The sequence below is a fragment of the Delphinapterus leucas genome, chromosome 6 (genome assembly GCF_059928025.1).
Source record: "Delphinapterus leucas isolate spDelLeu-1000000601 "Yukka" chromosome 6, BTC_Dleu_Yukka2, whole genome shotgun sequence".
NCBI lineage: Eukaryota > Metazoa > Chordata > Mammalia > Artiodactyla > Monodontidae > Delphinapterus > Delphinapterus leucas.
In genome coordinates this window covers 82,164,282-82,190,315 of record NC_143134.1, presented here as the reverse complement: position 1 = coordinate 82,190,315, position 26,034 = coordinate 82,164,282, and the positions used below count along the sequence as shown (strand labels likewise).

The following is a 26,034-nucleotide window of genomic DNA, read 5'->3' as shown; positions in this document are numbered from 1 at the left end:
TAGATTGCTGGGTCCCAACCTGAGTTTCTAATTTAATATGTCTGGGCTGGGGGACAAGTTTCCAAGGACCTCCAAAACCAGTGGTGAAAACCGCTGCTGACACAGTTACCAATCACCTTCACATTGCCAAATCCAATGGCTAATTCTCCACCCTTACTTTTCAGCATTAACAGTAGCATTTGACAGTTTACCTCACCCAACTTTATTGAATAACTTTTCACTTGACTTTTCTTTTTTCTCTTTCTGCTTGAGGTGGATCCAAGTTTTAAAAACAAATCATACACAAAAGCTTAATAAACATAACAAATAAAAGAATATAATGAAATACTATAGAGCAGTTGAACTGGATCACCTGAACTACACGTGGCAATAAATACACGTCACAAACAATGTGTAGAGAAAAAGGGAACTTACAGAAGAATCACATATTTATGTAAACTTTTAAAAATCTACCAAATATTACACAGTTTTAATGGATATATTATATAAAGTTTAAAAACTTAGGATGTTTATCTCTTGGGTGGGAGAGAAGAGTGGAGTGGAATACAAAAGGAATTTATTCATAACAGCTTATTCTTTAAAAGTATTTAAAACTTAATCTAAATGACAAATTCAACAATCATGCCTTCTAGATATGAGCAAACGTTTCATAATTCTCTATGTGCTCCTATACTTTTAAAATTTCTCAATTTGAAAAATCAGACAGGAAGAAAATATGCCACGATTATTAATAATAGTGATGATAAAATGATTTGTTTCTTTAGGCTTTTCATGACTTATCAAAGATTCTGAAATGAACATTACTTTTATTTTGTACTTATGCATTTAAAATTCAGAATGGATTTTTAAAGAAAATAAGTATCAAATATCATAACTGGCAAATAATAATAGGCTCTCACATTTGAAACTAAATTTGATTGTCAACCATTTTTTGAACTGTAAAACTACCTACCCTCAGTTCCAACCCAGTCTATGCATTTCCTGTACCACTTCTTTATAGATACCTACTCCTGATGCTGGCATATATTAACAGTAATTACTAATTTAATTAACTATACTGCAAAATTAAATATGGTTGAATTTCTTTTTAAACAAAGTACCTGCATGCTGAGATTTTGAAGGGAAATACCAAATGACAGTGGGTTGTCTCGATTTGTGACCTAAAGAGGAAAACAGAGTAAATTTTACTCAGATTTTTAGTAGTTGTGTAAAATTCATATTATAGAAGAACTTCACTTTCTGGGAAGTATGCTATTTTGAACATTCAGAAACATTTTCCAACTTTCTGGAATAATTTTTATTCCTATATTTTTCCTAATACTAATTAAAATATTAAGTATCAATGTATTAGCGTAGTACAATAATACATCTGCATAATGTTTTTCAGCCTGCAAAAAAAGAAGTTTATAAAAAAAGTGATTGACCTTCACAACAGAACTATGAGAAGCCAATGATTATGTGTTTGAGAGAATACATGATCTATTTGACATCAAACAATTAGTTAAGTCTAGCTCTAATGATTCCTAGACCATTGCTCTTTCCAGGAAAAAAACACAGTATAATTTAAAGTATTTTAAAAATATATAACTGCTAAATTCATAACTCCCATTTATCAAAGGTGATTATAATATAAGCAAGGCATTTACCTTCATTATCTGATGTTTGAACATTTTAGGAAAGTGTAATCAAGGCACTAAGGACTGCAAATTACAACTATAATTATAAAAAATAAAGATAATGTCATCTTCAGCTCTATATCCCTCCACTTCCCAGCATCTCATAAGTTGACCACTACAGAGCAGGTGTCAACAAACAGTAAAATAAATATAAACCATTATCACCTATTAAAATACTTACATCATCTTCATAGCGAATATGGATGTTGGAAATTTTCACTTGAAGATTTTTTATGATCTGAGTAATTAATTTTTCTGTAAAAGTGTCCTGTTTCTCCACCCGATGTTTTTCTACAATTGCAAATATCCATTTTTGATTTGAATGAAAAATACACTCTATGTGTATACACTTATTGAGGTAACATAACTGTTACCTTGTTAAAGAAATATATCTGTATTTGTAAACAGAACACTAAAAGCCTGCTTTCCAGAAGTCTTACATACCAAAAGGCTTTCACAGGTGACTAAATGCACACAGTTTTCAAAAGCCACTTTCTTATCCAATCAAACTAAAGCCAAATATGTAGAATTTACTGTCATCAAATTTTATAATTTCTGTTAGCTATACCTGAGTATATAAGGACATAGAAAACAATAACGATTATTAGGTAAGAATTATGATAGGCTTATATTAGAAGAGCCAGAAACAGTGGCAAAGAATGAATCTCTGCTAAAATTTATGCTATCATCATAAGTTGTCTGTGGTTAGAAGTATAAAACAGCTGAATATGCTCCTTCCCCAATGAATACAAAATAGGAAGATATAAGATCTTTTCCCTCTCTCCTTTTAAGCAAGGATGAAGGAAGTTCATCATTTGTTTCATTTTCCAAAATGAGATTAACTATCTCTTCAATACTTTCCAGGGAAATATAAAGAACTGAGGTTCATAATTTCTTTTTTAATATGCCTGTGATAATCACTAATTACTAACGTTTTTGCCCCCACTTGAAAATGCCAATGAAGGTGATCTCCTTTCCTATTTCTAGTCCTATTCCACCTGTATCTACATATTGTCTATCTTTTCCTCTAATGACCTACTACTCCCTAATTCAGCTGACCCAGAAGGTCTCAAATAAAAAGTTGATGAAGATATCATATGTACATCAAAGACAAGTGTGAGTGAACAAGAGATAAGTGAATATATTTGAATATACTGAAAAGGACTTTAGAATTAAAAAGTGGAAAGTAGAATATAAACTCTTTGAAGACAGAACATTTTATTTTAAATGCTGAATGAATCCCACCACTACCTAATAAAATCCTCTGCTCTATAAATTTATTCAGTCATTCAGTTAAATGCTAAATCTTTCTTTCCCTACCCACTAGTTTCTTTCTGACTTCCTTATCTGGCTCTGATTCCATAATAAATTATTTCACCAACACTTTAAACTCTGTGCTCTCTTTTTTCTCCTTTTCCTCTGTCAATAAAGCTCCAACCCTGCATAAAACCAACAGTCTACTTTTTATATAAACGTGTATGCCTTGCCAGGTGAGTATTGGAGGAGAAAAATTACAACAGAACAGATTGCAGCTACTGTAAGTTAATCAATACCAACTTCAACTCACCAGCAACCTTACTACATTTCTCCAGTCAACTTGTTCACACTGTCCAGAATAGCTATTACAAAATTCTTTTTGATATCTTCAAAGGTCCAACAACCCTTCCACTGCTCTCTTTACTCTTAGCAAATGACCTTACAACTATGGAAAAAATAGAAGCTTATTTTCTGCAATCATCACTCAATCAAAATAGCTTTTTTTTAAGATGACCAATGACCTCCATGTCATACATAAAATAATTATTTCTTAATCCTCAATTTACCTGATATCTCAGCAGAATCTGACATATTCTTTGCTTCCTAAAACACTCTTTTCCCATGGAGATATAATCTCCAAATTTCTTTCTCCTTATCTAACCACTCTTTCTTGATCTCTCTTTTTTTTTTTTTTTTGGCTGTTTTCCTCCTCTATACAATCCTTAAATGTTGGATTTCCTTACAGCAGGCTCAGTCCCAGAAATGTTTCTCTTCTCATTCTGTACTGTTGCTGCAGGGAATCTCATTCACACCTTATAGCCTGAACTATCATCCTAATGCTGGCAACTCTCAAAAGTATACTGGATAAAGTCAGAAATGAGATATAATCACAGAGAAGTTGGTACATTCAGTAAACTACAAAGGTCAGTATGGCTGGAACAAAGAACAGAGAAGATATGAAAGGGATGGGGCCAGTAATGAGGCTGGAAAGGTAGACAGGATTCAAATCATAAGAGCTTTTATGTATCCTGTTGAAGAGTTCAAACTTCTACCTGATAACAGTAAGGTATAACTGATGTAATTTAAGCATGGTTATTTATATTTTAGATTTAAGTATAAATAAGAGGGACTTCTGATTAAACATGAGTTGCATCTATTTTTCTATTCCTCAGTAAAAGTAAAGGCAAAAGTAAAGGGGGAAAATGGATAAATCTCCAAGACCAAAAGAAAAAGAGTGTAGAAGAAAGAATGAATAAGAGAGAACCTCAAAAATTTAGAAGCTAGAAAGTAGACAACATGACAGAGGAAGAAATCTGATCCTAAATGCCCATAAATGAAGATGCCAATTGGATTTGGCAGGAGTTCTTGCATATGACACCAAAGGCACAGAAACAAAAGAAAAAGTAGACAAATTGGACTTCATGAAAATTTTAAAATCTTGTACATCATAGGATGCTATCAACAGAGTAAAGAGGCTACCCAGAGAATGGAAGATAACTTGCAAATCATATATTTAATAATGGATTAACATTCAATTATATAAAGAACTCCTACTATTCAACAATAACAACAAAAAAAACAATTAAATGATGGGCAAAAGACCTGAACAGACATTTCTCCAAAGATAACATATAAATGGTCAATAAGCACATGAAAAGATGCTAAAATACTAATTTTTACAGAAATGCAAATCAAAACTACACGAGATACCACTTCATCCCATTAGGACCCTATTATCAAAAATATAGAAAACAACAGATGTTGGTGAGGATGTGAAGGAAATGGAACCCCTGTGCACTGCTTGTGGGATTGTAAAACAGTACAAGTCCCTGTAGAAAACATTATGGCATTTCCTCAAAAAATTAAAAATAAGAGTAGAATTACCGTATGATGCAACAACTCCACATCTGGGTCTATACCCAAAAGAATTAAAAGTAGTGTCTCAAAGGGATATTTGTACACCCATGTTCAGAGCAGCATTATTCACAATGGCTGAAGCACAGAAGCAACCCAAGTGTCCACTGATGCATGAATGGATAAGCAAAATGTGGTATATACATAAAACGGAATATTATTCAGCCTTAAAAAGGGAATTCCAACATATGCTACAACATGGATGAACCTTGAAGACATAATGCTAAGTGAAATGAACCACTTGAAAAAACATGAATACTACATGATTCCACTTACATGAGTACTGAGAATAGTCAAAATCATAGAGACAAAAAGTAGAATTGTGATTGCCAGCGTCTGGGGGTAAGGGGGGAAGAATGGGTGGGTTATTGTTTATTGGGTGTAAAGTTTCAATTTTACAAGATGAAAGAGATATGAAGAGATATGGTGGTGATGGTTGCAATACAATAAATGTACTTAATACCACTGAACTGTACACTTAAAAGTAGTTAAGATGGTAAATTTTGTTATATGTATGCCAAAAAAAAATTTTTTTTTTTAAAAGAGGATGGGGGTAGGAATGAATGACAACAGAGAGAAAAACATAATAACAAGAAGTGTTGCCAGGAAATGTGTTAAATCTCCTTTAATGTTCTTTTACCTGTTTGTCAGCAGGTAAACTGTTTATTATTGCATTTTTTAATTTAAAAAAATAAATGCATGGCAAGGATATTTTGATCAGTACACATATATTTCTTTTAAGATGCTTAGCTATCAAATGAAGGACAGAGGAGCATAAGGTAGGCAGATGACAAGGTTAGGAAAATGACTTTATGTTTAAAGATAAGGGAGGCAACATTATATTTATATGCCAAAGAGAAAGATTCACTAGAAGGAGAAGTTAAGAGTCAGAGTATAGAGCGTAGGTGTTGATGGTGACACCATTGCTATCACTAGCATAAATGGAAAGGGGTTAGATTTCTGCAGGACATCTCTGTCACTGACAAAAGAAGTGGACTGAAGTAATGGACCATTTTGGTCTAGGCTGAATAGGAATGGATGTGAGCCAGAGGGTAAACAGATTTGGGAAAATATATCAAGAGACTAAGTAACTCCAAAAGGTGAAGAATTGATACAAGTGGAATAAGAAAGAGAAGACAAGAAAGGTAAGAAAATATACTTGATGAAATTAATTACTATAGTTAAAATCTAACCTTACTCTTATAAGCTAGGGATATTATTTGCACTAAGGTAAATTTCTATAAGGTAAAATTTCTGTAAACATGATAAAACATAGAAACCACATTAAAATTCCTCATGTAATAAGATTCTGTCATATTTTTAAAGTAATCTCAGTGCTTCCAGAAGAAAATAATACTCAAATGTGATAAATATTTAGGTCTTTTCCGCTTTTCTTATTACCATTCTTATTTGTTTTTACCTTGATCAGCTACTTTTCGTTTTGCTTCTTCTATCCTTTTCAGTTCCTGTTGCTTTGCTTCAAAGAGTTGTTTTTCTTCTTTTAAAGGATCATATTTTATTCCTACAGGAAGTGTAAAAAAGGAAGAATCTTAATTACCTTAAATTTACTCATTCCAAAAAATATTTTAGAAAATAATCACTAATTCAAAGTCTGCAAAAATTAGAGCAAAAACCAATTTATGTTGTATTATCAAATACCAAATTTAAATATTAAAAAAACTCCAAAAATTCACCAGAATTATTTGAACAAACATAATTATCAAATATAAAGATTTTTCCATGCACAAAAAAGAGTAACTGAAATGATAATATTTAAAATTTGACTTACTAGAAGAAGGCACTATGAGTAAATAAATGTCTTCCAATAGAGCTTCAACTGGTTGGGTATAAAGGTTTTTCCATGGAATTAGAAGACTAAGATTACCTACATGAAAAAAAAAGACAAAAAATATTATTTTTCAACCTAGATTTACTATCAGCTTATTTTCTGTCAGGCATTAAAAGAGATAACAAAGTAGCCTTTGACCTTATGAGCTCATTAACTTTGTAGAAAGCTATTTTACAACCATAAACAAAAAGCCTTTATAGTGACGATTTGAAATTATTTGTACTAGTACTGTTGGAAATCTACTAAGCCATATTCTAAATATTTACAAATTTCTATTTCTGGTGATATGTACCACAAACATACCAATATTATTCTTCCATTAATCAACAACCCTTGATATTATAATATTGATTTTCCCCAATTCTTACTCAAAATCTCTAAGAAATATTTTTCTCATACTTTAAAAAGGTAGGTTACATACTTTATATGTGTATTTTTATATATAGATTTTACATATATATTACATGGTATATATATAGTATATACATAAGTACGATTATCATAAGTGTATGTACTAACAAATTTCTATGGTAATAATCAAGGATCCTAGGCAATATTAGAAAATCGTTCCAACTAATGAAAATATTTTACAACCCAATAGCAAAGTATTTTAAAAAGCATTAGATTTCTTGAACTAAAAAATACTATGTAAGGGGCTGATTATACTATTAATTCTAGTTTTATGTATTTACAAAATTTCTGTAATAGTTTTTTTCAATATTTTAAAATTTTTTTACAAAGTATGAATCTCTAGATTTAGAAATAGTTGTCATGACTGGGGAAGGGAAAGACTTCTTAAATACACCAGTGTTGCATTAACTGGTTAGTAATACATACCTAGACATGTCACATTACATAACCCCCAAAATCCATGTTTTAAAAAACCCCAAATTGAGAAAAAGATTTCTTCATACTAAGTCAATTCAGAAAAAAACAAAGTATCTGATTTCTAAAAGAGGAATAACTTTCTAAGTTTTAAAATCAGAGAAGACAGTGACCATTTCAAATTTCCATACTATCCAAAATATAACCAAAATGAAGTGAGCAAATTGGGAAAGATAACTGTGACGAATTTGACAGTTTACTTATAAATGTATCAAGCAGACTGCTTACACACATATACACACATACATTAATAATCCAAAAAAGTAAGTGAATAAAAGGACATAGAACAGTGCCACAATAGCATTAAGTATGCAAAGAAACACATATAAAACTAACAATGTACCATTTTTACCATTAAGGTTTTTTTTTTCTTTTTAAAGCCAAACTGTTTTTTCCTCTCCTTATGAAGTGCAGGCTTCTTATAGAAAATTCATAAAAATATAAACAAAGGTAATTTCAAAAATCTTCCACGTGAAAACAATTACTTTGAAAATACATGAGTATTTATATTTGATATGTATGTAATTCTGCATGCTTAATGAGGAAAACTTTGAAAGATCAGTAAGATTAACAACCCCCATTAATGGCAAGGGGGTTGACAATATGTTCTTATAAAACTGGCTGTACTACTGTACCACTCATTTGGAAATGTGTACTTCTTTCCTTCAACAAATTGTGTTCCTACTATATGCCAAGTATTGTGCTAAGTGAGGATACAATAAAATTAAAATAAAATTTTAAAATTAAATCCATTTCTGAAAAAACTTACTGTCTAGAAGAAAAATTAATAATAATGATATTTAAAAATGTCAGGTTCTATGATAGAGATATGCAAACGACACCTTAAATGATTCTCAAGATTATCTTATGTATTAGGTATTAGCGCAGTGTACCTTCTACCACCTTATATTAACACTGAAAATTACCTTATCATCATTTTTAAACATGGTCAAAAAAGAAAAGAGAGAAAGGAAAGAAGGTAGGTTCTAAATGAAAGCAGGTCGATTTACTGCCCTTATATATTTTTTTAAAATTTTTCTTGAATTGATGTTAAATTTATATACACTGATTTACAATGAATATAGTTATAAAATTCAATGACTTTTAGAATATTTTCAAAAGGTATGTGAAAATGTTTACTGTAATATTTTTGTACCAATAGAAATATAAGATTACATTGTCCAAATATGCATTCAATGGATTATTACACTACCTTAAGAAATAAGGGAGGTCAAATTAACATGGATTATGAGCAATCTTTATTAAATATTAACTTAAAAATAGAATATAAAATCATACATATACCATGATTATAGGAAGTCAAAATGTTCACATGTAAACAATCATTTAAAAATCTGCAAAAGTAAATATAGTAGGTGGAAATAAATATATTAGGTGGGTGACATTTTTCCCGTCTTATCTATACTAAATAGTCTTTAAATTGTGGGGGTGGGAGAAAGGAGGGAAACAGAATTTGAGTCTCAGCAATGTAAATGTAAATGATAAAAACTTTCTTTGGCATACAGTCTAATAACAACTATAAGAGCACAAAATTGTGGAGACATTCATCATGTAATTTATATAAGCTTTCAGAACACCTTGCTCCCCAAGTGACACTAAAACACTGCAATAACATTATATAAATTCTACTACACAAATTATCTGTATAAAAAACTTCCAAGTCACAAATAATAACACTATCATCTTGCACAATACTTAAACCAATAAAGTTTAAACAATAAAGTTAAATAAACCAAAATAATTTAAGAAACCAAACATACATGTCTTTATTAAACACGTTAAAACATCATATTTGAATCAATTATTTCTGTTCAACCAATACATTTAATATGTAAACTACAAAAACTGGAAAAATAATACAAAACAAGAAAGATAGCACAGTGTTTCCTAGAAAACTAGAAAACTTCCAGAGCGGAAACTAGGTTTTTGATTGGTTCCTAGCCATACTGCCTGGATGATCCAGACCCTACTCCTTATACCACATATCCATGGCCAATCGGAATACAGCAAGGATAACTAGTCAGAAACCTAAGAAACTGAGACAATCATGCTATTAGATTTAATGCTTTGATCTCAACTCATTTTAACACTTAACAATATGCATAATTTCACCAGTACTAAACAAGGGATTCATGGACAACATTTTTAAGTTACACAACTAAGCTCTACATAGATGAAAACACATAATGCTTTTAATTTATTCTCAGAAACATTATAAATATCACATTATAGAGATATTAGACATATTATTCTGGTTGCATGTCCAACAAGAAGGACATTCAAATACTAAGGATAGCTTACCTATATGGCCAACTTTAATTTTAAACGGTACATCCAGTTGACTCTACAAAAAATACACATATGTAAAATATTAGTACATATACAGTTCAACAAAACAGATGACTATTTGTTTCTTCCCAAAATTACTTAAGGGATTTAAGTTAACTTACACCTTCTCTTTACCCTCAACAGTTATTTAAATTTATAAATACATAACTGCAATATTATCTTCAAATCCATAAAATTCAGAGACTGATCACCTTAAAATAACTACAAAAAAGTTCTACAGCAATACTGACCCCTAAGTTACCCATACCAGAATCACTACAGCTTTTACACTGCTTGAAAAAAGGAAAAAGAAAGTGGAAAATTCCACTGTCAGTTTGTATTTGTGAGGAGATTAAACTCCACTTTGCAAAAAACGTCTTCAAATAAATTTCTCCCCATTCAATTGGGAAAGGACAACCTTTTCAATAAATGGTGCTGGGAAAGCTGGATATCCACTTGCAAAAGAATGCAGTTGGACCCTTATCTTATGCCATATACAAAAATTAACTCAGAATGAACCAAATACCTAACATAAGAACTAGAACTATAAAACCTTAGAAGAAAACAAAAGGTAAAATCTTCTGGACACTGGATTGGGCAATAATTTCTTGGATATCACATGAAAGGCACAGGCAACAACAACAATTAAATGATAAAGTCAATTTCATCAAAATTAAATTTTTTTGCATAAAAAAATTTTGTACATAACACTGTTAACAGAGGCATAAGACAACCCACAAAATGGGAGAAAATATTTGCAAATCATATCTTCTGATAAGGGGAAAAAACCAAAATATATAAAGAACCGAAACTAAACCAAAAAAAAAAAAACTTGATTAAAAAATCAGCAATGCTTTTCAGTAGACATTTCTCCAAAGAACATATAAAAATGGCCAATAAGCACATGAAAAGATGCTCAGCCTCAACAGTCATTAGAGAAGTGCAAAGGAAAACCAAAACGATATACCACTTCATTCCCACTGGGATGGCTGTTATCAAAAACCAGAAAATAAATGTTGTCAAGGATGTGGACAAATTAGAACCCTCATGCATTGCTGGTGGCAGTTTAGGCATACCTCATTTTATTGTACTTTGCTTTGTTGTGCTTCCCAGATACTGCGGGGGGGGGGGGGGGGGTTTGTTTGTTTATTTGTTTGTTTTTAACCAATCGAAGGTTTGTGGCAATTCTGTGTTAAGCAAATCTATCAGCGCCACTTTCCCAATAGCGTTATTTATTAATTGAGGTATGTAAACTTGTTTTTGAGAATACAGTATGAGTAAATATAATTTTTATATGCACTGGGAAAAATTCATGTGACTTGCTTTATTGCAACAGTATTCACTTTATTGCAGTGGACTGGAAATGAACCTGCAAAATCTCCAAGGTACGCCTGTGTAAAATGGTTCAACTGCTATGGAAAACAGTGTGGCAGCTCCTGAAAAGGCTAAACATAAAATAACCAAATAATCCAGCAATTTCACTCCTAAGTATTTACACACAGGAACTGAAGGTAAGAACTTGAACAGACATGTATGCTAATGTTCATTGTAGCATTATTCACAAGAGACAAAAGGCAGAAACAACCCAAGTGTCCATCAACAGATAAATGGACAAAATGTGGCATATACATACATTTTTCAGCCAGATAAAGGAGTGATTTTCTGATAAATGCTACAACATGGATGAACCTTGAAGGAATTATGCTAAGTAAACTAGACACAAAATGACAAACATAGCATTATTCTATTTATATGAGGTACCTGGAATAGGCAAATTAAGACAGACAAAAGTAGAAGTTAGCAAGGTATATGGAGAGAGGGAATGGGGAGTTAGGTATTTCTTACTGGTTACAGGGTTCCCCTTGGAGTATCAAAAATGTTTTAGAAATACATACTGATGACAGTTGTACAACACTGTAATTCACTCCACTGTATTCTACAGTAAAAAATGATTAAAATGGTATTAGGGAAAAAAAAACCTGAAGATGACTGGAGAGGTAAATTAACAATCTAAAATGAAACCATATAGGAAGAGATAAATTTTAGAAATATTTTTAATGGGGAAAATTACACTGTCAGTTTGTACTTTTATGGAGATTAAAAGTCCATTTTGCAAAATTCACATTTTACAAAAATTACTTTTTAAAATTTTTCTCAAACTTAAATAATTTAAGATGTTAAAGTAAATCAGGAAGAAGTCTATGCAGCTAACTGCACTAATACAACAATTTTTATAGTCAAAACCTACCAGGGCATTTTCTTTAATTTCAAGATTCTTCAGGGCTACAGCTCCTAAAAAGAAAAATTATTAAAAAATAAAATTGAAATTTTCAAATAACTTTTATTTTAACAAGTTAGGTAAACTTCATTCCTAAATGTCATATTAAGGAAAATAATCATAAAAATGTACATAACAGAAACAGAATCCAACTATGATTGTTGGCTCACCTTCATCCTTCAACTTAGTCTAAGCTTGTATGTCTGACAAAAACATCATTTACTATAAGTTCTGACCTCTACGGTTGTAGCTCACTGTTAATGAATACATTTTCATTAAAATTATACAAATAATATGAATTTACCAACACAGCATGATATAAGAAAATATAGGAAAAAATGAGCTGTATTTAAATATATTTGTTTAAATACAATTGCAAAGAAATTTTTAATCCATCAATGTGAGGTTAACAAGGATTTCCTAGAGATACTGGAATGTTGTCATATCTTGCTCTGTTTTAATTCTGCTACACAAAATGAATGCCTTCACTTTTAAGCAATAATTTGTATATGAGTAACTGCTGTCTAGACGTTCACATAACGTCTGGGGAAACAAACAAGAAATAAACATCAGTAAACATCTAATAAAGGTAAGCTGTACAATTAGACAAACTTATTGATCCATTGTGGTAGTGACCAATCAGTGAATGATATAGGTACATGGAGTATCACTTATTGTTTTTTCTACTGTAATGTTCAAATGTAGAGCGTGAACTTTTCATTTATGGATAATTCTTTGTACTGGCAGCCTTCAATATACTTTGCTCTGAATTTTTTTTCGAGTCAATATACTATACAGACATAAAATGAATCACTGAGTACAGCTGAAAAGTGCTATACTGTAAAACATTATTTTACATTAAAATGTATCTTCTATAAATAGCTTTAAGTAAGTCTATAATGTTATACAATATCTCCACATACTGGTTAAAAAAATTAAATTTGATAGAAATATTTCTATCAAATCTTCTTAAATAAAAAAGGGCTCACAGTGCAGCAAAATGAAAAAAACATGACACTAAAAAAAAGATTAAGAGATAACGACATTAAAATATCCAACAAAGTTAATATTTCCATATAAAACTAACTTTAGATGCTTGTAGTACCATTTAAAGTACAAGTGATTTTAGGTTTTTGGTTTTTCCGGTTACCATGAGGTTTTTGTATAGCAGTCTATATATATATTGGGTTAGCCAAAATGTTCATTTGGGTTGTTCTACAAGATGTACAGAACAACCCAAACGAACATTTTAGCCAACCCAATATATATATTTGGCCAACCCAGCATATATATGTGTGTGTGTGTGTGTGTGTGTGTGTGTGTGTATATATGGGTGTGTGTGTATATATTTATATATATATATGCAATTAAGTTGCTGATTTCAAATGCATTTTTAAAAACTTGCATTTGTACTCTCCTCCTCTCACAATGACTGCTTCTAATGTCGCATTTTATATCTAATTGTTTTGTGTATCCCTTAACTGCTTATTGTGGGTATAGATGATTTTACTACTTTTGTTTTTTAACCTCCCTACTAGCTTTGTGTGTGGATGATTTCCTACCTTTACTGTATGTTTGCGTTTTACCTGTGAGCCTTTTCATTTAATAATATTCCTGCTTTGAATTGTGGCCTTTTCTTTTTTCACCTAGAGAAGTTCCTTTAACATTTGTTGTAAAGCTGGTTTGGTAGTGCTGAACTCTTTTAGCTTTTGCTTGTTTGTAAAGCTTTTCATCTCTCCATCAAATCAGAAGGAGAGCCTTGCTAGGTAGAATATTCTTGATTATAGGTTTTACCCTTTCATCACTTTGGATATATTGTGTCACTCTCTTCTAGCCTGCAGAATTCCTGCTGAAAAATAAGCTGATAACCTTACGGGGATTTCCTTCTTATGTGTTGCTTTTCCCTTGTTGCTTTTAATATTTTCTCTTTGTCTTTAACTTTTGTCAGCTTGACTAATATGTGTCTCAGTGTGTTCCTCCTTGGGTTTATCATGTATGGGACTCTCTGCACTTCCTGGACTTCAGTGAGTGCTTCCTTTTTCACGTTAGGGAAGTTTTTGGCTATTATGCTTTGTATAGATTGCTATACAAAAACATCATGGTAACCACAAACCAAAAATCTACAATAGATATACACACAAAAAAAAGGAATCCCAAACACAAAGATATTCATCAAATCACAAGAGAAGAGAACAAGAGGAGAAAGGGGAAGAACCTACGAAAATAAGTTCAAAGCAGTTAACAAACTGACAATAAGAACATACATATCAATAATTACCTTAAATGTAAATGGACTAAGTGCTCCAACCAAAAGACAGAGTGGCTGAATGGATACAGAAACAAGACCCATATATATGCTATCTACAAGAGACTCACTTCAGATCTAGAGACACACACAGACTGAAAGTGAGAGGATGAAAAAAGGTATTCCATGTAAATGAAAGTCAAAAGAAAGCCCAACTAGTAATACTTGTATCACACAAAATCGACTTTAAAATAAAGATTATTATAAAAAAACAAAATAGGACACTATATACTGATCAAAGGATCAAACCAAGAAAAAGATACAACAATTGTAAATATACGTGAACCCAAGACAAGACCACCTAAATAATATAAGGCAAATATTAAAAGACATAAAAGGAGGAATCGACAGTAATAGTAAGGGCTTTTTATTTTTTTTAAGATGTTGGGGGTAGGAGTTTATTTATTTATTTATTTATTTTTGCTGTGTTGGGTCTTTGTTTCTGTGTGAGGGCTTTCTCTAGTTGTGGCAAGCGGGGGCCTCTTCAGCGTGGTGAGCGGGACTCTCACTATCACGGTCTCTCTTGTTGTGGAGTACAGGCTCCAGACACGCAGGCTCAGTAGTTGTGGCTCACAGGCCTAGTTGCTCCGTGGCATGTGGGAGCAACCTGTGCTAAGGAAACTGGACAGCTACACGTAAAAGAACAATGTATTCAGGGCTCGAACCTGTGTCTCCTGCATTAGCAGGCAGATTCTCAACCACTGTGCCACCAGGGAAGCCCAGTAAGGGATTTTAACACCCGCATGTACATCAATGGACAGATCATCCAGACAGAAATCAATAAGGTAACACTGGACTTAAATGACAGACTAGACTACCTGAACTTAACTGATACATATAGAGAATTTGGTCCAAAAGCAGCAGAATACATTCTTTTCAAGTGCACATAGAACATTCTCCAGGATAGATCACGTGTTGGGCCACAAAGCAAGTCTCAGTAACTTTAAGAAAGCTGAAATCATATCAAGCATCTTTTCCAACCACAACGCTATGGGATGAGAAAACAACTGAAAGAAAAATATTGCAAAAAACACAAATATGTGGACTAATCAGTATGTTACTAAACAACCAATGGATCACTGAAGAAATCAAAGAAGAAATTTAAAAATACCTAGAGACAAATGAAAATGATAAACGACAATCCAAAACCTATGGGACACAGCAAAAGCGGTTCTGAGAGGGAAGTTTATAGCGATGCAAGCTTACCTCGGGGAAACAGGAAAAATCTCAATTAAAAAAAACTTAACCTTACACCTAAAGCAACTAGAGAAAGAACAAACAAAACTCAAAGTTAGCAGAAGGAAAGAAATCATAAGATCAGAGCAAAAATAAATGAAATAGAAACCAAGAAAATAGAAAAGAACAATAAAACTGAAAGCTGATTCTTTGAAAAGTTAAACAAAATTGATAAACCTTTAGCCAGACTCATCAAGAAAAAAAGAGAGGACTCAAATCAATAAAATTAGAAATGAGAAAGGAGAAGTTACAACGGACACCAGAGAAATACAAAGGACCATAAGAGACTACTACAAGCAACTATATGCCAATAAAATGGACAACCTAGAAGAAACAGACAAATTCTTAGAAAGGTACAATCTCCCAAGACTGAACCAGGAAGAAATAGAAAATATGAACAGACCAAGTACAAGTACTGAAATTGAAACTGTGATTAAAAAGCTCCCAAAAAACAAAAGTCCAGGACCAGATGGCTCCACAGGTGAATTCTACCAAACACTTAGAGTTAACACCTATCCTTCTTAAACTACTCCAAAAAATTGCAGAGGAAGGAACACTTCGAAAATCATTCTATGAGGCCACCATCATCCTGATACCAAAACCAAAGATACCATAAAAGAAAATTACAGGCCAATATCACTGATGACCACAGATGCAGAAATTCTCAATAAAATACCAGCAAACCAAATCCAACAATACATTAAGAGAATCATACACCATGATCAAGTGGGATTTATCCCAGGGAAGCAAGGAGTTTTCAATACCCACAAAACAATCAGTGTGATACAGCACATTAACAAACTGAAGAATAAAAACCATATGATCATCTCAATAGATGCAGAAAAAACTTTTGATAAAATTCAACATCCATTTTGCCTGTAATATATGATTACAAACCCACAGCTACCATCATACTCAATGCTGAAAAGCTGAAAGCATTTCCTCTAAGATCAAGAACACGACAAGGACATTCACTCTCGCCATATTTACTCAATGTAGGTTTGGAAGTCCTAGCCACAGCAATCAGAGAAGAAAAAGAAATAAAAGGAATCCAAATTGGAAAGGAAGAAGTAAAATTGTCACTGTTTTCAGATAACACGGTACTATACACAGGAAATCTTTAAGACACCACCAGAAAACTACTATAGCTCATCAACAAATCCAGTAATGTTGTAGGATACAAAATTACATACAGAAAGCTGTTGTAATTTTATACACTAACAACAAAGTATCAAAGAGAAAATAAGGAAACAATCCAATTTACTATTGCATCAAAAAGAATAAAATACCTAGGAATATATCTACCCAAGGAAGTAAAAGACCTGTATTCAGAAGACTATATAAGACACGAATGAAAGAAACTGAAGATGACACAAACAGATGAAAAGATATACCATGTTCTTGGATTGAAAGAATTAATACTGTTAAAATAGCCATACTACCCAAGGCAAAGTACAGATTCTATGCAATCCCTATCAAAATACCAATGGCATTTTCCACAGAACTAGAACAAATAATTTAAAAATTTTCATGGAAACACAAAAGAGCTTGAATAGCCAAAACAATCTTGAGAAAGAAGAACAGAGCTGGAGTAATCACACTCCCTGACTTCAAACTATACTACAAAGCTACAGTAATCAAAACAGTACTGGCACAAAAACAGACACATTAATCAATGTAAGAGGAGAGCCCAGAAATAAACCCACACACTTATGGTCAATTAATCTAAGAGAAAGAAGACAAGAATATACAATGAAGAAAACACAGTCTCTTCAACAAGTGGTGCTAAGAAAACTGGACAGCTACACGTAAAAGAACAAAATTAGAACATTTTCTAAAACCATATACAAAAATAAACTCAAAATGAATTAAAGACCTAAATGTAAGACCGGATACTATCAAACTCCTAGAGGAAAACATAGGCAGAACACTCTTTGACATAAATTGCAGCAATATTTTTTGGATCCATCTTCTAAAGCAAAGGAAACAAAAGCAAAACAAACAAAAGAACCCAATTAAACTTAAAAGCTTTTGCACAGCAAAGGAAACCATCAACAAAACAAAAAGACAACCTACTGAATGGGAGAAAATATTTATAAATGAAATGACTGATAAGGAGTTAACATCCAACATATATGAACAGCTCATACAACTCAACATCAAAAAAAAAAAAAAAAACCCGGGGAATTCCTTGGTGGTCCAGATGTTGGGACTCCACGCTTCCACTGCATGGGGCCCAGGTTCAATCCCTGGTTGGGGAACTAAGATCCTGCATGCTGCATAGTGTAGCAAAACAAACAAACAACAAAAAAAAAAAGTGGGCAAAAGAACTGAATAGACATTTTCCCAAAGAAGACAAGCAGATGGCCAACAGGCATATGAAAACATGCTCAACATCATTAATCATCAGGGAAATGCAAATCAAAACCACAATAAGATATCACCTCACACCTGTCAGAATGGCTATCATCAAAAAGAAGACAAGTAACAAATGTTGGCAAGGATATGGAGGGAAGGGAACCCTTGTACACTGTTGGTGGGAATGTAAATTGGTGCAGCCACTGTGGAACACAGTATGAAGGTTTCTCAAAAAATGGAAAATAGAACTACCAGATGACCCAGCAATTCCACTCCTTGGGTATGTATCTGAAAAAAACCCAAAACACTAATTAGAAAATATACATGCACCCCAGTGTTCATAGCAGCATCATTTACAATTGCCAAGATACGGAAGCAACTTAAGTGTCCATCAACAGATGAATAGATTAAGAAGATGTGGTATATATATATAATGGAATAATACCTAGCCATAAAAAAGAATAAAATATTGCCATTGCAGCAACATGGATGGACTTGGAAGGCATTATGCTAAGTGACATAAATCAGAGAAAGACAAATACTATATATCACTTATATGTGGAATCAAAAAAAAATACAGCAAGCTAGTGAATAAAACAAATAAGAAGCAGACTCACAGATACAGAGAACAAACTAATGGTTACCAGTGGAGAGAGGGAAGGAGAAAGAAACAATATAGGGGGTTGGGGGAAAAAGATTATTATGGTTATTATGGGATTATATGAAATTGTATGTGTGAAACTTTTGAAAACTGTAAAGAACTATTGGATTTAAAGAATCTTTCCTTCAATGAAAAAATCAATTAAAAATAAAAAACAAATAAAAATAAAATACAAGTGATTATGTGATAATTTCTATCTTATTTCGCTGGGTCTGTTCATAAATTTACAATACTGAACAGTTCTGAAATGTACATTTTAAATAAAGTTTAAGTCATTTTACATACTTCAAAAAAAATCAGCAAGCTTGAGGATATGTAAATATAAACTTCCAAACTGAAATGCAAAGAGAAAAATAAAGTAAAATAAAAATAATGAAACAGAATGTCCAAGAACTGTAGGACAATTATAAAAGCTGTAACATATGCCTAATGGAAATACCAGAAGGCAAAAAAGGAGAGAGGAACAAAAATATACACATATATTTGGAGCAATAATGGCTGAGAAACTTCTGAAATTAATGATAAAGACACCAAACCACAGATCCAGGAAGCTCAGAAAATATCAAGCAGGGAAATAAAAAATCTAAACCTAGGAATACCATAACCAAACTGCAGAAAATAAAAGGAAAAAATCTTGAATATGATCCAGAAAACCCACTTCTTCATATACATCCAAAGGCAAAGAAGATGGGATATCAAAAAGATTTCTGCGGGACTTCCCTGGTGGTGCAGTGGTTAAGACTCTGCGCTCCCAATGCAGGGGGCCAAGGTTTGATCCCTGGTCAGGTAACTAGATCCCTCATGCGTGCGCAACTAAGAGTTCACATGCCACATCTAAGGAGCCAGTGAGACGCAACTAAGGAGCCTGTGAGCCACAACTAAGGAGCCCGCCTGCTGCAACTAAGAGCTGGCACAACCAAATAAATAAAAGATTAAAGAAAAAAGATTTCTGCACTTGCATGTTTATTGCAGCATTATTCACAATAGCCAAAATATGGAAACAACCTAAGTGTCATCAAGATGAATGGATAAAGATGTGGTTCATATATACAATGGAATATTAAGCCATGAGTAAGAAACAAACTTGAAACAACAAGGATGGACTCCCTCTGAGGGGCTTATGGTTAGTGAGATAAGCCAGACAGAGAAAGATGAACACTGTATGACATCATTTATGTGAAGAATCTAAAAAACCCAAACTTGTAGAAACAGAGTAGAATGGTGGCTACCAGGGACTGGAATGTGGGAGAATCGGGGAGATGTTGTTAAAGGACATAAACTTGCAACTATGATAATTAAGTTATGGAGATCTAATGTAGCACATGGTGACCATAGTCAAAATAGTGTATTATATATTTCAACAACTGCTGAGAAACTAAATCTTAAACATTCTCACCACAAAAAAGAAACAAGGGCTTCCCTGGTGGCGCAGTGGTTGAGAGTCCGCCTGCCGATGCAAGGGACACAGGTTCGTGCCCCGGTCCGGGAAGATCCCACATGCCACGGAGCGGCTGGGTCCGTGAGCCATGGCCGCTGAGCCTGCGCGTCCGGAGCCTGTGCTCCGCAATGGGAGAGGCCACAGCAGTGAGAGGCCCGCGTACCGCAAAAAAAAAAAAAAAAAAAGGAAAAATATTGATGTGAATCGACAGAGGTGTCAGCTAAAGCTATGGTGGTAACCATACTGCAATATATAAATGTATCAAACCAACATGTTGCACACCTTAACCTTATTCAATGTTGTATGTACATGAGATCAACTACAAGTCTTGAAAGAAAGTAGAAAACACACACACACACCAACGGAGATATAAGGAATAACTGGATTGAAAACTCACTAGAGAAAATCAAAAGCAGACTTGAACAGGCAAAAGAATGAATCAGAAAACTTGAAGACAGGTCATTTGAAAATATACAGTTAGGAGTAAAAAAAAAAAATGAGGAAAAGTGAACAGAGGCTAAGGGACTTACGGGACATCATTAAGTGGGTCAATATATTGTTAATCATGGGAGTCCACACGGAGGACAGATAAAGGGGTAGAGAGCTTATTTGAAGAAATAATAGCCAGAAACCTCCCAAATTTGAAGAAAGACATGGATATATAAATTCAAGAATCTCAAACAAGAAACACAATAATCAAAGAGAGACTATTAAAGGCAACAAGAGAAAAGCAACTTGACATGTACATAGGATCCTCAATAAGATTATCAGTAGATTTCTCAGCAGAAACACTGTAAGCCAGAAAACAGAGGAATAATATATTTAAAGTGCTGAATTAAAACAAAAACTGTCAATCAAGAGCATTATATCCAGAAAAAATGAGGGGAAAATTAAGATATTCTCCGAGAAACAAAAGCTGAGGGAGTTCATTACCAGCAGAGCTGCCTTACAAGAAGTTTCAAAGGGAGTCCTTCAAGTTAAAAAGAAAGGATGCTAGGTGCTAACATGAAGCCATATAAAAATATAAAGTTCTCCAATACACAAAGATACATGGGCAAATATAAAAACCAGTACTATTGTGGTTCAACTTTTTAACTCCATTTTTTATTCTTTTACAGGGTTTAAAAGACAAAAAGATTTAAAAGTTATAAAGCTATGTTACTAGATACATACTATATAAAGATGTCATTTTTTTTTATATCAATAACAAAGATGGGGAGGCAAGCTGTAAAGGAGTGAAGTTACTGTATGCAATTGAATTTAAGTCAGTATCAGTTTAAAATATACTGTTATAACATTAAGATATTATATGTAATCCCTGTGGAACCACAAAGGAAATATCTATAGACTATACACAAAAGGAAATAAGGGAATCAAAACACATCACTACAAAAAAATTGAACACAAAGAAAGCAATAAGAAAAAAAGAGAAACAGAAAGTCATAAGACATAAAATAATTAACAAAACAGCTATAGTAAATCCTTCCCTATCAGTAATTGCTTTAAGTGTAAACAGTTTAAACTTCCCAATCAAAAGACACAGATGGACAAAAGGGATTTAAAAAAACAAAAACAAACAAAAACAGGATCCCTCTATGTTAGGTCTAATGCCACACATAGCTCACAAGTGAAAGGATTAAAAAAGATTTCCCTTGTGAATAATAAGCAAAAGAGAGCAGAAATAGCTATACTGATATTAGATAAAACAGACTTTAAGTCAAAAGGTGTTACAAGAAACAAAAAAGGGCATTATAAGATGATAAAAGGGTCAATTCACTAAGAAGATATAAAAGTTATAAACATATATGCACCAAACATCAGAAATCAAAAACATATGAAGCAAACACTAACATAATTGAAGAGAGAAATAGACAGGTCTATAGTATTAGTAGGCGGCTTCAATACACAACTTTAGTAACGGTTGGAACAACCAGACAGAAGGTTAACAAGAAAATAGATGAATTGAACTTAACAAATATATACAGAACACCCTTACCCAACAACAGAATACACAATTTCCTCAAGTGCACAGGGAACATTTTCCAGTATAAGACTGTTAGGCAACAAAAGAATCTAAATAAATTTTAAAAGATTGAAATTATATAAGCTATGTTTTATGATGGAATGAGTGGAATGAATCCAGAAATCAACAGCAGAAAGAAAACTAAAAAATCCACAAATAGGGGCTTCCCTGGTGGCACAGTGGTTGAGAATCCGCCTGCCAATGCAGGGGACACAGGTTCAAGCCCTGGTCTGGGAAGATCCCACATGCCACAGAGCAACTAAGCCCGTGCACCACAACTACTGAGCCTATGTGCCACAACTACGGAAGCCCACGCGCCTACAGCCCGTGCCCCACAACGAGAGAAGCCACTGCAATGAGAAGCCTGCGCACTGCAACGAAGAGTAGCCCCCGCTCTCCACAACTAGAGAAAGCCCGTGCGCAGCAACGAACACCCAACACAGCCAAAAAAAAAAAAATTCCACAAATATATGAAAATTAACACACTCAAGCAATGAATCAAAGAAGAAATCACAAGAAAAATTTTGAAACAATTTAAGAAAAATTAAAAGGAAACAACATACCAAAATTTATGGGATGCAGCAAGAGCAGTCCTGGGAGACAAATTATAGCAGTAAATGTTTACATTAAAAAGGAAGAAATGGGCTTCCCAGGTGGCGCAGTGGTTGAGAGTCTGCCTGTTGATGCAGGGGACGCGGGTTCGTGCCCCGGTCCGGGAAGATCCCACATGCTGCAAAGCAGCTGGGCTCGTGAGCCGTGGCTGCTGAGCCTGTGTGTCCGGAGCCTGTGCTCTGCAACAGGAGAGGCCACAACAGTGAGAGGCCCGCGTACCGCAAAAAAAAAAAAAAGGAATAATCCCAAATCAACAACCTAAATTTGCATCTTAAAGAAACAGAAAAAGATTAACTACACCCAAAGCTACCAGAAGGAATGAAATAATAAAGTTTAGAACAGACATAAGCAAAACAAAGAACAGAAAACCAAGAGAAAATTGATGAAACCAAAAGCTCAAAACCACACATAGCTCAAAAGTGAAAGGATTAAAAAAGATTTCCCATGCAAATAATAACCAAGAGAGCAGAAATAGCTATACTGATATTAGACAAAACAGACTTGAAGTCAAAAGCTGTTACAAGAAACAAAAAAAGTTCAACAAAATTGATAAATCATTAGCTAGCCTGACCAAGAAAAAGAGAGAGGAGTCAAATACAATTGACCCTTGAACAACACAGGTTTGAATTTTGTGGATCCACTTACATGTGGATTTTTTTCCAATAAGTACGTACTTCAGTACTACATGATCCATAGATAGCTGAATCCAAGAATGTGAACCACAGATATGGAAGGCCAATTGCAAAGTTATATGCAGATTTTCGACTGTGTGGGGGTTCGATGCCCCTAACCCCTGCATTGTTCAAGAGTCAACTGTAACTAAAATGAGAAATGAAGGAGGGGATAGGACTACCAATTTTACAAAAATAAAAAGGATTGTAAGAATACTATGAACAGCTGTATGTCAACAAATTTGATAGCCTAGATAAAATGGATAAATTCCTAAAAACACTCACCCTACCACTAATGAATCATGAAGAAATGCATAATCTGAACAGATCTATAATTAGTAATGACATTTCATCATTAATCAAAAACCCACAACAACAACGACAAAAGCCCAGGATCAGATAGTTTCTTCTCCAAACATTTAAAAGAGAACACCAATCCTCCTCAAATTCTTCCCAAAAACTGAAGAAAAGGAAATACTTCCACAAACTTAATATATGAGGTCAGCATTAATCTGATACCAAAGCCAGACAAAGATACCACAGGAAAACTACAGATCAATATCCCCCATGGATACTGAGGCAAAAATCCTCAACAGAATACTAGCAAACAAAATTCAATGGTACACTAAAAGAATTATACACCATTACTCAGTATAACATTCTAAGAATGGAAAGATGGTTCAATATACAAATTCAATCAATGTGACACACCTCATTAACAGAATGAAGGAAAAAACACAGATCACCACAACTGATGAAGAAAATGCATTCAAAAAAATTTCAACATTCTTTCATGATAAAAACACTCAAAAAGTTAGGAATTAAAGGAAACTGCCTCAATATATTAAAGCCATATATGAAAAGCCCACAATGAACATCATACTCAATGGTGAAAGACAAGTCTTTTCCTCTAACATCAGGAAGATAAGGATGCCCACTTTTGCCACTTTTATTCAACATAGAAAGTCATAGCCAGAGCAATTGGGCAAGAAGAATAAATAAAAGGCATCCACATTGGAAAGGAAGAAGTAAAATTCTCTCTGTTCACAGACAGCATGATCTTATATGAAGAAAAACAAATATTCCACAAAAAAACCCTGCTAGAATAAATGGATTCAGCATGTTGCTGGGTACACAATCAAAACACAAAAATCAGTTGTTTCTATACACTAACAATGAACAATTCAAGATGGAAATTAAGAAAAAAATTCCATTTACAATAGCGTCAAAAATAATAAAATGCTTAGGAATAAACTTAATGGGGGGGAGGGAAGGGAGAATGACTTATACCCCAAAACCTATAAAACATTGTTGAAATAAAGTAAAAACACATATAAATGGAAAGACATTCCATATTCACAGACTGGAAGACAATATTGTTAAGATATCAGTACTACCCAAAGCAACCTACAGATTCAATGTAATCCACATTAAAATCCCAATGTTTTTTACAGAAATAGAAAAATTCATATGGCATCTCAAAGGACCCACAGTCAAAACAACCTTCAAAAGAAACTTGGCAGTCTCACATTTCCTGATTTTGAAATGTACTAACAAAAGCACAGTGATCAAAACAACATGGTGCTTGCTAAAAAGACAACATACGGAATGGGAGAATATATTTGCAAATGACGTGACTGACAAGGGGTTAATATCCAAAATATGCAAACAGCTCATACAACTCAATATCAAAAAAACAAACAATCCAATAAAAAAAAATGGGTGGAAGACTTGAATAGACATTTTCCCAAATACAACATATAGATGGCTAATAGGCACATGAAAAGATTCTCAATATTGCTAATTATTAGAGAAATGCAAATCAAAACCACAAAGAGATATCACTTCACACCTGTCAGAATGGCTATCATCAAAAGTCTACAAACAACAATGCTGAAGAGGATATGGAGAAAAGGGAACCCTCATACACTGTTGGTGGGAATGTAAATTGGTGCAGCCACAATGGAGAGCAGTATGGAGGTACCTTAAAAAAACTAAAAATAGAACTAGCATATGATCCAGCAATTCCACTCCTGTGTATATAGCCAGAAAAAAAAGAAAACACTAATTCAAAAAAGATACATGCACCCCAATGTTCATAGTAGCACTATTTACAATAGCCAAGACATGGAAGCAACCCAAATGCCCATCAATAGATGACTGGATTAAGATGTGACACACACACATACATACACACACACAATGGAATATTACTCAGCCATAAAAAAGAATGAAATACGGCCATCTGCAGCAACAAGGATGGACCTAGAGAATACTACGCTTAGTGAAAAGTCGGAGAAAGACAAACATTATACTATATCACTTATATATGGAATCCAAAAAATAATACAAATGAATGTATATACAAAACAGGTTCACAGACATAGAAAACAAACTTGTGGTTACCAAAGGGGAGAGGGACAGAAGGAGGGACAATTTTGGGGTATGGGATGAAGATATACAAACTGCTATATATAAAATAGATAAGAAACAAGGATTTACTATATAGCACAGGGAATTAC

General features: G+C 33.4%; 1 protein-coding gene across 7 annotated transcripts in view; it reads right to left on the bottom strand.

The window, feature by feature from the left end:
• Positions 1-26,034, bottom strand: part of VPS13A (vacuolar protein sorting 13 homolog A) — a 273,758-nt gene that overhangs the window by 236,720 nt on the left and 11,004 nt on the right. For all 7 annotated transcript variants that reach the window (XM_089913319.1, XM_089913320.1, XM_022573468.3 and 4 more), the window contains exons 2-7: positions 12,179-12,222; positions 9,904-9,946; positions 6,637-6,732; positions 6,268-6,369; positions 1,858-1,967; positions 1,101-1,160 (exon numbers count right to left, since the gene is read on the bottom strand). In XM_089913319.1, the coding sequence (XP_089769445.1) occupies positions 1,101-1,160; positions 1,858-1,967; positions 6,268-6,369; positions 6,637-6,732; positions 9,904-9,946; positions 12,179-12,222 (455 nt within the window). The remainder of the gene's footprint in view (positions 1-1,100; positions 1,161-1,857; positions 1,968-6,267; positions 6,370-6,636; positions 6,733-9,903; positions 9,947-12,178; positions 12,223-26,034) is intronic.